The following is a 13,200-nucleotide window of genomic DNA, read 5'->3' as shown; positions in this document are numbered from 1 at the left end:
TTAGGGTAACAAGGTGAGGTGCCATTTCATCTCAAGGTGAATTTTGAAATAGGTGTGGCCATGTGACAGTTCTGGCCTAGGGTCAGGTCCCTTCCTAACTGAAAAGGCAAAGCCTCATTAGGAGAAAGCTCTTAGCCCTACTCCTGAAAAACAATCGGGAGGCCTGGTGTTAACAGGTGTTGTTTTGCCACCATGAGGATAAATATCACAAGCCAAGGATGAAGAAGAAGTAGGCTACAGGAACCCTGGGTCCATAATAACATCCTGAAGCAGCTGCACCACTCCTGTCTGCCTATTTCCAGACATCCTATTAAACTGGAAAGATGAACCCCTATGTGGTTATGCCACTGTGGTCAGGTTTCTGTAATGTTCAGAAACACCTCATATTTGTTGACACACAGATGCTCCAAGGACCATGCTGAGAAATACTGCCTTATTAAGCTAGGTATAGAAGTTTCTTAATAGTTTGAACTTGATTTCTTCTCTTGTATTCCCTTCTATTCTTACCTCTGTCCGAGGTGTGTGAACCAGAGCAACTCCATCTTAAGTAGGAGCTGGGTAATGTTGAGAACAGGCCCCCCAAAATCTGGCCATTAACTGGCCCTAAAACTGGCCATAAACAAAATCTCTGCAGCACTGTGACATGTTCATGATGGCCATGACGCCCACGCTGGAAGGTTGTGGGTTTACTGGAATGAGGGCAAGGAACACCTGGCCCACCCAGGGCGGAAACCTCTTAAAGGCGTCCTTAAACTACAAACAATAGCATGAGCGATCTTTGCCTTAAGGACATGCTCCTGCTGCAGATAACTAGGCAAACCCATCCCTTTATTTCGGCCCATCCCTTTGTTTCCCATAAGGAGTACTTTTAGTTAATCTATAATCTATAGAAACAATGCTTATCACTGGGCTGCTGTTAATAAATATGTGGGTAAATCTCTGTTTGAGGCTCTCAGCTCTGAAGGCGGTGAGACCCGTGATTTCCCACTCCACACCTCTATATTTCTGTGTGTGTGTCTTTAATTCCTCTAGCGCTGCTGGGTTAGGGTCTCCCCGACCGAGCTGGTCTCAGCAGGGTAAAATGAGACTGAAACCTACTGGGCTGTGTTCCCCAACAGTTAAGGCCTCCTGAGTCACAGGATAAGATAGGAGGTTAGCACAAAATACAGGTCATAAAGACCTTGCTGATGAAACAGGTTGCAGTAGGCCAGCCAAAACCCACCAAAAGCAAAATGACAATGAGAGTGACCTCTGGTCGTCCTCACTGCTACACTCCCACCAGTGCCATGACAGTTTACAAATGCCATGGCAACATCAGGAAGTTACCCTATATGGTCTAAAAAGGGAATCTGCCTCCTGTTTAGCGTATCATCAAGAACTAACCATAAAATGGGCAACCAGCAGCCCTCAGGGCTGCTCTGTCTATGGAGTAACCATTCTTTTATTTCTTTACTTTCTTAATAAACTCGCCTTCACTTTGCACTGTGAACTTGCCTTGAATTCTTTCTTGCACAAGATCCAAGAACCCTCTCTTGGGGTCTGGATCTGTACCCCTTTCCTGTAACACATTTCTGGCGACCACAAAGGGACTATCGTGCAGAAACCCTGACCCAACAGCTACCTTTGCGTAAGTAGTGGGGTCCTGTAACATCTTTCTGGTGACAAGGGAAGTGACTGTACTGCAGAAACCCCCAACCCAAAGGCTAACTTTGGGTAAGTGGTGGGGTCCAGTAACATCTTTCTCACGAACACAAAAGGGACAATACTGAGGAGACCCCCCAAAACTCAAGGAAAATAGACTGCAGCACTGATTGGATGACTTGGGGTAAGTGGTGGGGTACCCAGGTAAAGAATGGAATTGAGTTAGAAGCCCACCTTAGGGGAGTTAGAATCTCTCCTAAGACTGAGTGGGTTAAAGGCCTCTCTTAATAAAAAGCAAGGACGTTTGACCAACCTTGGGTTACAGGCCCAACTTAGGAGGGTTAGAGTCCCTTCTAAGATTTAGGGGGTTGGTTAGAGGCCCCTCTCAGTAAAGTCCCTAAGAACAGGTTTGGTACTATGGAATGTTAACTGCTATTCTCGTTGTATTAATTTGCCTTGCACTCTTTGCTGACAGCTGTGGGTGACAGGATTAGGCATGTACAGGATCATGGGACATGGGGAACTTTTCCCTCCCTAAAAGGGGAAACTTGAGAGCTAATGGGACTGGTGGAAGAGACTTGTTTGCTACCGACAAGCGGCCACCTGAACTTTTTCATTGTCGGATGGAATAAGTGGGTTTCTCTGGCCTCCCTAAGCTCTTCACCTTCCCCACCCTGCCACAGGCATACTTTCCTTCTCTACCTTTTTCTTTTTTTTTTTTTTGAGATGGAGTTTCACTGTTTCGCTCAGGTTGGAGTGAAGTGGTGTGATCTTGGCTCACTGCAACCTCCACCTCCCGGGTTTAAGTGGTTCTCCTGCCTCAGCCTCCCTAGTAGCTGGGATTACAGGCACCCGCCACCATGCCCAGCTAATTTTTGTATTTTTAGTAGAGACAGGTTTTCATCATGTTAACCAGGCTGGTCTCAAACTCCTGACCTCAGGTGATCCATCCGCCTCAGCCTCCCAAAGTGCTAGGATTACAGGTGTGAGCCACTGCTCCTGGCTCTACTTTTCCTTTCCTATCTTTTCTGTTATTCATGGCAGCCATCTTGCCCAGAGACCACATGTCGAAACTCCAAGTCAGAGGTTGGATTAAAGATGACAGGGCACATCTGGGGGCAAATTTAAGCCTTGCCAGTTTGATATTGGGTGCTAAGCAGAGTGGCTAATGTCTATGTTTTATCACATGTATTTTGCTCTGGTCAGAATGAAAAAAATAATTTTCCTTTATGATGCGGCTTGGTCCCCAGGGCAATGGTGCCACAAGCCGGATCACTAGGGCCGCTCAAGGAAAGGGAAGCCAGAAGCCTGGCATGCCAGCAAAAGGGTAAGAATTTCTTACCAGTCAGCTTTCTGGCTTCTCTCTCTCTGTGCAAATGGTTAAATGAATGGTAAAAAACAAACAAACAAAAACGGTCTTTATTTCCTCTGTAAAGTTTTGATTAATGTGAAAAAGAATTCTAGGGCTAGTCTTAAGCTGATGTATTTTGTAGTATAAATTTGTTTTTCTGTTTTGAGGGGTACTTCAGGATAAAACATGGGCTTAGAACACCTGTAAGCCTGCTTTTCAAGAAGACCCAGCAGGCTGGTCAGTAGCAAACTTGGCTGCAGGTCCCTAAAACAAACAAACCAAAAAAACTGGATGAAGTCTCCACCTTGTTTTATGTCCTTGGGAGCTTGACCTTTTAACCATGTGGCGGTACATTCTTTTGGTCTCCGCCTTCAGGGAGCAGGAATTTTAGGGTTCATGTCATAGTTAGCTCTAAAAATCATATTAAACAGTTAAAAGCCTTTGCAAGCTCAAAATCAACTACTCTAAACTCCTTCTGGGAAAGAAAATGGAGACTGCCCTGTGCTGTAGCTCAGTAACAAAGGTTTTTGCACTTTCACAGTTGCAGTCCAGGTTCAATTCCCCACCTAGGAAGTAAGTTGTTTCTGGTTTAATATCTGCATGACTTTGTCTGTTCTATTTTCCTCCATGGACTGTCTTAAATTTTCCTTTCTCTAACCACCCAGGAGGTTACCTTTGGTAAAGTTCAAAAGCCAGAAATATCGGCCGTTTGGCATAAGAAATTCTAAAAGGACTTTATTAAAGAGTGCTATGGTTAGAATCAGTTCAAGCTCTAACAGCCTGGACTCCTAGGGAAAAACAGGAGGCACCAGAGACCTCTTTCCTGGCCCTTTTCTTCCAAGGGCTCCACCCTAAAGCCAGTAATCCAATTAAGAAACTTAAAAATTGGCAAATGAAAAATTTTACAACTACTGTAGTAATCTTCTTTTGTCTTTCTGTGTAGCTATATATGTGTTGTGTGTAATGTTTATATAAAAGAACTCATTAATTGGCTTAAACAAAAATAAACAAAATCAAATATTTTGAAAGCAAAATAAAAACTGTAATGCCTTTTAGTTCATGTAACTTTAATAATTTTGGGGAAATAAAAACAGCTTTAAAATTTTGATAAAAACGTTCAGTCTAAATTATGCAGATCAGATATTAAGTTTGCTAAATGCTTTAAGGTCATAAACTGCTTCTTTGACTTTTAAAAATTGTTCAATTTACCTACCTTCAAGCCATTAGATTCTAGATAAGGCTTGGGGACATGTGAAATTAGCCATGTACCCTACCTATACAAAGAAGATTATTTAAAAAGAGATTTTATATAAAAAAGGATCTTGTATGGTAAATTCTTGTCCTAAAGTAAAATGACTGGTTGTTTAAAAGGCAGGATGTTTAGGACAAATCAGAAAGTCCAAGAACGTCTCAGATGGTCTGTGTAAGTTGTGAAAAGATTTGTGAAAGGGAATTTATGCAAGAAATGTCGTACAATTCAAAGGTTGTTAGGCCTCCTAAATGCTTCATAAAATGCCACTATGACTCCTACTGTACAACTTGCCTGCTTTACTGCTAGGTAAGGCATGGGAACATGTGGAGTTAGCCACACCCCTAGATATGCTGGAGAGTCAGCCCTTATCTGCACTTCTGCCTGGTGCGTCCTGGGCTAGGCTCCACACCTAGTACCCAATTCAAATTGCTTACTAACCAGGGCTTCCACCAAAAGTAAAAGTCACTAAAAGTTAACGTTGTAACATGTAATTGAGACTATTGAAGAAACACTTTTACATGTAAGGTGTGTAAGGAAAGTAAAATATATTTTTGGTAAAAGATTATAAAAAGGCATGAGAATGTAGTGTTTTTTTTGCCTAAAGGGTTAAAGAATTGTTTTAAGTTGGATAGAATAAACCTAAAGGTTTAAACAAATGTGGAAGGTTTGTAAAATATATATATATAAAAGAGAGTCTGTGTGTGGACATTGGCCAAATTAAGGGAATATTATTCAGTTTTTGTATAAATTAAACATTGGAATAAAAGCACAACAGGTTTTTCTTAGAGCAAAACCATGCTTATGATCTGCTCTTTAACAAAAACTTGTAAAGGGTTATAAAAGGCTTATGAGAACCTTACCTTATGGTCAAACTGACTAAGATTGGATGGATTTATTTATAAGGTTTTATTAAGAATTGGGTTTGACATAAATAATGCACTAATGCAACAGTGACATTTGGCTTATTTGGTAAGAAAGTCATACAGGAAGTATTCTCAAATATAAAATGGTGTTTGGTTTTCTTTGGGCTGTATTTTCATAAATGTGTTATTGGTATATATTCCAAAATTATGGGAAACTCCTATAATTCTGATATGACTTAGTGTACATTATCAGTAACAATTATAATTGTTACATAAAATCATTGTATGCCACAGAGGTAACAAATTTCCTTGTCAATTGTTTCTTTGATTGTGGCTGCCCTAAAACATTTTGTCAGCCACAGACAATTATTACCTTGTTTTAATCCTCTTTAGAAGGTGGTTTATAATCAATTGTAGGACTCTAACAGGTGTTCTTAAATGCAGGTTTTTCTGATAACTTTGGAGATTATAACATCAGAATAGAGAAAACAACTTTTAGAACTCTCATGAAGAGCTGGAATGTTCATGAATATAAAATAGAACAGGTGTTAACTAAATTAACTGAACCAATAGAAAACTGAACTAATCTTTTTAACTTTGCTTAAAATGCTGCTAATCCTTTGTTTTGTTTTTCAGAGTCAAGGAAACTTTTCTTTTGAGTTTTTCTATTTACAGCTGTTAGCAATTGAGTAAAATATACTACTGTGAACAAAATTTGGAGCATATTTGTTTCTCTCTACCTGATTTCTCCAGAATTTGGAAACTAGTTGCGAGTATTCCTAACTTATGGCAATATAGTAATTTGCATAAGTACAATAAGAATCTGTTTTCTTTTGTAAAAGGGCACAATTGCAGAAATTTATTATTTTACCAAGGCTTTCATTGGAATGGTGTGTTTTCCTTTAAGGAATTAAAATGAACTTGTAGAGCCAATAAAAGCCCTTTGGGGAACTGGCCTCATACCTTGCCTACACAGTCCCTGTACAGGGTTTCTGACTTGTGGTGACTAAAGAATGTCACTTTCTATCAAGTCCAGTAGAAGTAGAAGTAAGTTATCTCGGGACTGCAAGAGGAAAGAAACTTACCCAACTCATAGGTATTAGAGGGTACAAACCCATGGCTGGACTCAGTTTTTAAAAAGTCTTACCTGAGATTCCTTATAAAACAGAGTTCTATCAAAGCCAATTAAAAAACCTATGTGAAAAACAATTATTCTTGCTGCACTTTATACAAATAATCAGGCCATGTATAATAAAGTAAATCAGTCTCACCATGATTTGTCTTTAGTAAGAATGGAATACTGGAGAGAGAAATATTATGTTTCAAGAACTATAGTACACTTGTTATTAAATTCTAGTCTCATTAGTTGTCTCTGTTTCTGCAATTTAGGCTAACCCTGCTTATTCCTATGAACCAACCAGTAATCTCTGACTGTTGCTCAGAAAAAAACAAGAGGACAGGTAATGTAAAAATCTGGATCAGTATTCTAATTCTGGGCATATTACAACCAACTAACCCCATACCAGCTTAGCTCCAACAGTTGCCCAATTCATGAAAAGCCTTCTAATTTAGTTTATTTAGAATATAACTTTACTTACTTTGTTTTACTCTTGTGGAATATATTGCTGTTATACTCTTTGTGTAGGAAAACAGAACAAGCATACTAAATGTTTCCTTTTTTTTTTTTCTTTTGAGATGGAGTCTCCTTCTGTCACCCAAGCTGGAGTGCAGTGGCGTGATCTCGGCCCACTGCAACCTCTGCCTCCCGGGTTCAAGTGATTCTCCTGCCTCAGCCTCCTGAGTAGCTGGAACTACAGGCACACACCACCACACCTGGCTAGTTTTTGTATTATTAGTAGAGATGGGGTTTCACCATATTGACCAGGCTGGTCTCAAACTCCTGACCTCATGATCCACCCACCTTGGCCTCCCAAAATGTTGGGATTACAGTTGTGAGCCACCACACCCGGCCCTAAATGTTTTCTTAAATTAAACACTTATAAATCTTCCAGATATCACCTTTTGTCAAAATTCAATAATTATGAACGGACCTTACTATACTGATGCTTTCTTACTAAGCTCCTCTCTACCCTGAATGCAAGAGACCCTCATAGTTAGGCAAGAATATCATCACCCCATTCAATCTGAAAAAGCTACAGAAGATGGATCGTCATCCCTCTGCAACCCTCAGGATTAAGGATTCTTTCATAAAAGGGAGAGGGAAATGTCAGAGCCATGTGAACCAGAGCATCTCCATCTTGAATAAGAGCTGGGTAAAATGAGGCTGAAAGTTACTGGGCTGCATTCCCAGACGGATAAAGCAATCTAAGTCATGAAGTCAGCACAAAATACAAGTCATAACGACCTTGCTGATAAAACAGGTTCAGTAAAGGAGCCAGCCAAAACCAAAATGGTGACAAGACTGACCTCTGGTCGTCCTCACTGCTACACTCCCACCAGCACCATGACAGTTTACAAATGCCATGGCAACATCAGGAGGTTACCCTATATGGTCTAAAAAGGAGAGGCATTAATAATCCACCCCTCGTTTAGTATATCATCAAGAAATAACCATAAAAATAGGCAACCAGCAGCCCTTGGGGCTGCTCTGTCTATGGAGTAGCCATTCTTTTATTCCTTTACTTTCTTAATAAACTTGCTTTCACTTTACACTGGGACTCACCCTGAATTCTTTCTTGGACGAGATCCAAGAACCCTCTCTTGGGGTCTGGATCTGACCCCTTTCCTATAACACTATTATGGTTTTCTTCTAAAGTATTATGTATTCCTTTCAGTCTTGTTGAGATGAAAAGGAATAATGGGTTCTAATAATAAATAGACAACCATAAAACTCAACTTTATTTGATTTTTAAAAATAAAATGAAAGGTGACATCAAACAGTACTATGCAATATGAGAATATTAATTTCTCCTAAATTTCACTGAAAGCAAAAGTTACTTACTTACTGAAAGTTACTAAGATTGTGGAATATAATTCTGTTTTTCAATATTTACCAAACTGGGAAGGGGAGAATAGCTATACTCTGGAAAATATTAGGGAGGCACTAATTATAACAATTTCACAAATGAAAATTACAGGTTCTATGCTTTAGAGAGTAACATATCAGTTATACAACACTTTTTATAATGCACTATGTTAAAATTTGCTCTTAGCTGGAAACAGGGTTTCATTTGGTAGGACATATGTTTCAGTGTATTTTATATTATCCTGAAGACTTTTTTAACATCCCAAATATAATGCAACTACTTAAAATTAAGAATTTTTACAGAAGTCCATCCATTGCTTATAAACTAAATGCAGCAGTAACCTGTTTCGGTAGCTTCTAAGTAAACTCCTTGCAGATAATCCTTTAGTATTTGAGCGAGGAAAGTAGTTTGGTCTTTAACCTGACTCCACACATCATATTTGTATCATTAATACCCTTTTCTAAAATGGTATCCAGTTTTCAACTATAAAAGAAAGTCAAAAGTTAAATATTAGCCTATAAACATTTCAGGAAAAACTTCTTACCTATTAAATGGAACCAGAAAACTTATGTAAGCATTTCTACTTTATTATCTGAAACATTCCTCCTAAAAGATCTTCATATGAAGAGTTTTGAGTGATGCATATAATTAATTACATGTGCATCTCTACGCTGTCATCTTGTGAAGAGATACTACATTAATTCAATGAGAGTAGTCTATCAAAGGTGTGTTTAAGAAGAAGAGAAATGTCACAGAAGTTGAATTCTAATTAACTTTATGACTGATTGCAGGGCTATTGGAAACTTTTTTTGTAAATCAGAATGGGAATCTTTTTAAGTAATGGGGGCTGAGACAAGATAGTAACAAATGAGGAACTCAATTATTTGACTCTTTTTTTTTTTTTTTTTTTTGAGACAGAGTCTCACTCTGTCGCCCAGGCTGGAGTGCAGTGGCGTGGTCTCGGCTCACTGCAACCTCCGCCTCCCAGGTTCATGCCATTCTCCTGCCTCAGCCTCCTGAGTAGCTGGAACTACAGGCACCCACCACCACGCCCAGCTAATTTTTTGTATTTTTAGTAGAGATGGGGTTTCACCGTGTTAGCCAGGGTGGTCTCGATCTCATGACCTCGTGATCCGCCCACCTCGGCCTCCCAAAGTGCTGGGATTACAGGTATGAGCCACCATGCCAGACCAATTATTTGACTCTTAATTCCCCTTTGTGAAATAAGGTCCCTTTAAGAGAGAGGAGAGGAAGGCCCTAGGAGGGCTGCCTAAAAAGAACCAGGTTACCTGGTTTAAAGGAACTATTGACCATAAATTTGGTCAATGCAACTTTCCTTTCCCCAACAAATATTCTGCAGACTACCTTGATTATCATAAATAACAGTGGCAGGACCAACATTGCTATTAGAAGAGTCTTAGGGTGGCTGTCTAGTTGGGGATAATGTGGGCCAAGGGATTTCTCTTGCTGTTTATGGCTGGGCGCGGTGGCTTATGCCTGTAATCCCAGCACTTTGGGAGGCCGAGGCAGGCAGATCATAAGGTCAGGAGATCAAGACCATCCTGGCTAACATGGTGAAACCCTGTCACTACTAAAAATACAAAAAAGTAGCCAGGCATGGTGGCATGTGCCTGTAGTCCCAGCTACTCCAGAGGTTGTGGCAGGAGAATCGCTTGAATCCAGGAAGCAAAGGTTGCAGTGAGTCAAGATTGTGCCAGTGTACTCCAGCCCATGTGACAGAGTGAGATTCCATCTCAAAAAAAAAAAAAAAAAAGCTGTTTATTTGGGATGACTTGGCACCTGGCTGGGAAAAGGCTAAAGGTCCTTGAAGCCTGTGCTTAGCACCATCACTGCTACCTGGCCCACTTCTGCATTTGTCTAGCACCCTATTAACCTGTCAGAGCCATCTGCTCCTCCAGTCCACCCAGCAGTCTGCTCTGGCCCAAACAGGAGCCCTAATAGAGACCTCTAGAGTCATGAGCCCTGCAGGCTGCCCCACCACCACCAAAATTGTCTCTATTCTGTCCTGGTCCAATAAGACAGGCCCATGTTCCTTTTCAACTCTAGGCGTGACTTCCAGCCTTCTCAAACTTCTCTAAATTTGTCCTGGTTACTGAGGAAAGAAGGAAAAGATGTAGGGGCAAATATCTACGTGACTCTCCACAACAAAATGTCTTGAAGTCTCTTGTTTTATCTTAAAAATTCATGCAAATTTGTCATCCTACTCGATAATATGTTTTTTAATATAAAATGTTTCAAATAACCTACCAGTTAAATGAGTTAACCTTTTTCTTTAAAGGATCCTCAAGTAAAACTGGTACTCTAGGAAGATGCGTGTGATCAGCCTGTGACTCCACAAACTGCAAGCATAGCAATCTGTACATCCAGGAATCCACACTCCAAAGGCAGAGCATGGATATTTAGACTCTAGTGTCTACATGTGTGCATGATATATGTCCCTCCTCACCCCAAATTCCATAGATCCCTACTCTTTGACCTAAATATCAGTGAGGGGGGTAAAAATGGGGTGGGGCAAAATTACGTCTTTCAAAAATACTCTGTAATTTTAATTTTTAAGTAATTTAAATGGGGTTTATTCTAATTTGTCCAAATTAATGAGTTGTAGCTAGGAGTGTCTTTTCTCACCACCTACAATTTGCTATTTTGCCTCAATTTATTTTAGCTGTATAGTTCAATATTTGCAATAAGAAAAAATTCTAATCAAAGTGTCAAGTTTATTACCTCATCTTTTGTCTTCCATTTATATTCTTTCCTGGTGGTTCAAAGACCATGTTGACTGAGGCTAACCAAATCCAAGCATTGAACAGAAAAAGTAAATTAGGAATTTAAGAGTAAAGGCAACCAGAAAATATTTTGAAATATCTATTTGCTTTCTCCCTATAAGTTTCCCTTTTCCCTTCCCCCTCTCAAATGTCCCTGTTTTTCTTCCCTCAGAGGTTCGTAGTAGGCTCCCTAAAGTCCAATACAAGGGCTGACAAACTCATATGAGAATAGGCAGATCACGTAAACAGTTGAAGTGGGCGGGGTAAAGGCGAGAGCAAGCAGTGTGGACTGTGGCAAGCTGCAGAGTGTCTGCTCCCTCTATAGAAGCCAATTGATACTCAGCCCTATCTGTTGCCACATACAGGAATTAGGGCTGAGTGCTGGCAGACCTTATTTTTTCATGAAAACTTCAAAATCTGCATTTTTAAAATGCAAAACATTTGTTTCTACTTGGCAACTAATTTTAAAATTTTAAAAGAAAACAAGTGACTCTTAAACAAATTAAGAGTCAAAGATCCAGTCCACGTGCCTACCATTTGTGACTTTTGTCTGAAACCCATGAGGAATACAAAGTGATGTGTTTCCCTCTATCTAAAAATGATTACAGAGGAACTCATCAAGAAAAGGGGCCTGTAGGCACAAGAACACTAGGGACCTGTGCCCTGCTCCCTGACAGTGCTTAAGATCTCTGACTCAATAGCCCTTCTTAGAGTGCCCCAAGGGGGCTGACGCTAGACCCTGAGTTCCCAGCCTTGCCATAGATTCCTGTGCCCCAAGAGTGATTCGGAAGCAGCAGAGCGGCAGACCTTCAGAGACTGTGAGCTGGGGAAATGGTCATCTCAGTGCTAGCCAACTTGGAAACGTGACCCAGGAGCAGAGGGGGCTCCCTAAATCACAGTGCTGCATATGACCCTAGAAGAGGGTGAGCCACAGGAACCTCTGAGGTTCAAATTGCTGCCAAGGGAAAAGCATAATTACTTATTAAATGTCTGTCTCTCCTCCCCATGAAGGCAAACACCTTATCTGGCTCACTCACCAATTGGCACTTGGCACAGTACCCAGCACACAGTGGGGCTGCATTTTATAAAAAGCATGCAATTGAGAAATAGTGAGATATAAGACTGAGAAAACCTCACTCTTCACACACAATTTGAAATCATGTAAATCCTCCCCCCAAAGCAACAATCCATTAAGAATTGCATAATAGCTAAACTGATGGATCACATGAATTGTAAACACTGGGATGGTACAAGTTAGAGTTACAAACCTAGAGTGTGTCCTCAAGCTAGGGCAGCTGGGAGAATGTTGTCATTGGGCTTGGGAGGGCAGGGATGCTGAGCACAAGATGAAAGATCTTGTGTGTGTTTTTTCTAGAGCAAGCTCTTCCTATCAAGTCTTCTCTGTATAATGCTTAGCACCATGATGCATGCAGTTGGATGCTAATAAACGTAACTATAACTACTCAGTGACTATCAAGGCATACTCAAGGCAAGTCATTTGACTTGTAGCTGTGACCATGGTTTGGAATACTCACTGAGCATGGCTAAGGTTTCCTATTCCCTTCAGTTGCTGGGAGCAAACCAGTTCCCCATACGTGGGCTCCTGTGAAAGAGTCTGTTCCCTCCCCACTCTTGCACTGCCAGCACCATGTGGCTGCAGCCTACCAGGGCAGCAACAGAGTGCATCGCAGAAGCTGCTCTCCCCTGACTAGTGTATGGAGGGAGGGACATGGCAGAGGAAGGAGCCACCTGGATTTTAGGGTCTGGAAGTCTCTCATATGTGACCTCCCAGGGCAATGTGGCAGCCAGGGTGGGCCCAAGGATGGGGACTAATGATAAACCCACATAGTGCCCTCTCAAATCACTTTCTTAGAGTTAAAGGAATTTTACATGTATTGAAGTTCCTTCTCAATAGTTTTCCTACCACTAAAGGTCTACCCCTTACCCATGACATTGGTGTTACTATTTCTTCGGGTAAGCTCAGATGCTTGGATTATCAGTAGCTTGCTTAAATCAGAAGTTCCCTGAACCTAGAGGAGAAAAGTCAAAATTAGTCAAAAGAGCACTCTTTGATCTCTAACCTGGCTGCTTCCTAATCTTTCCAAAGAGTATAAAAAATAAGCCAAAGCCTAAAGCTGGGTCTTCAATCTTGGCTCTATATTCTAAATTTCAAATCCTCTTTGATGTTGAGAAGTCTTAGACCAACAAATTGTCCTTGCATATTTAGACACCAGAGAGGAAATTTCTACACCTTACTCATAACTAGGCTGGAAATTCCCAGTTTGGAAAGCAGGGAATCCCCAGCATCCAGTAAGCTACTTTT

At 40.7% G+C, this 13,200-nt stretch overlaps 1 protein-coding gene and 1 long non-coding RNA gene across 3 annotated transcripts in view; one reads left to right on the top strand and one right to left on the bottom strand.

Annotated features, from left to right (window-relative positions):
- The first annotated feature begins 2,902 nt into the window (after positions 1-2,902).
- On the top strand, positions 2,903-7,255 carry LOC129527659 (uncharacterized). Of its 2 annotated transcripts, none has more exons than XR_008672668.2 (3): positions 2,903-2,968; positions 6,497-6,567; positions 6,803-7,255. It is a non-coding gene; the product is annotated as an uncharacterized lncRNA (long non-coding RNA). The 2 variants fall into 2 exon arrangements; XR_008672672.2 differs by lacking the exon at positions 2,903-2,968 and adding an exon at positions 4,553-4,769.
- Positions 7,256-7,939: 684 nt separating this feature from the next.
- Positions 7,940-13,200, bottom strand: part of SLC9C2 (solute carrier family 9 member C2 (putative)) — a 115,178-nt gene continuing 109,917 nt past the window's right edge. The window contains exons 26-28 of the mRNA XM_004027915.5: positions 12,823-12,907; positions 10,837-10,897; positions 7,940-8,577 (exon numbers count right to left, since the gene is read on the bottom strand). Coding sequence (XP_004027964.4) covers positions 8,574-8,577; positions 10,837-10,897; positions 12,823-12,907 — 150 coding nt within the window. The 3' untranslated portion in view covers positions 7,940-8,573. The remainder of the gene's footprint in view (positions 8,578-10,836; positions 10,898-12,822; positions 12,908-13,200) is intronic.

Source organism: Gorilla gorilla, chromosome 1, assembly GCF_029281585.2.
Source record: "Gorilla gorilla gorilla isolate KB3781 chromosome 1, NHGRI_mGorGor1-v2.1_pri, whole genome shotgun sequence".
Lineage (NCBI taxonomy): Eukaryota > Metazoa > Chordata > Mammalia > Primates > Hominidae > Gorilla > Gorilla gorilla.
This window is presented reverse-complemented; position numbering and strand designations above follow the sequence as displayed.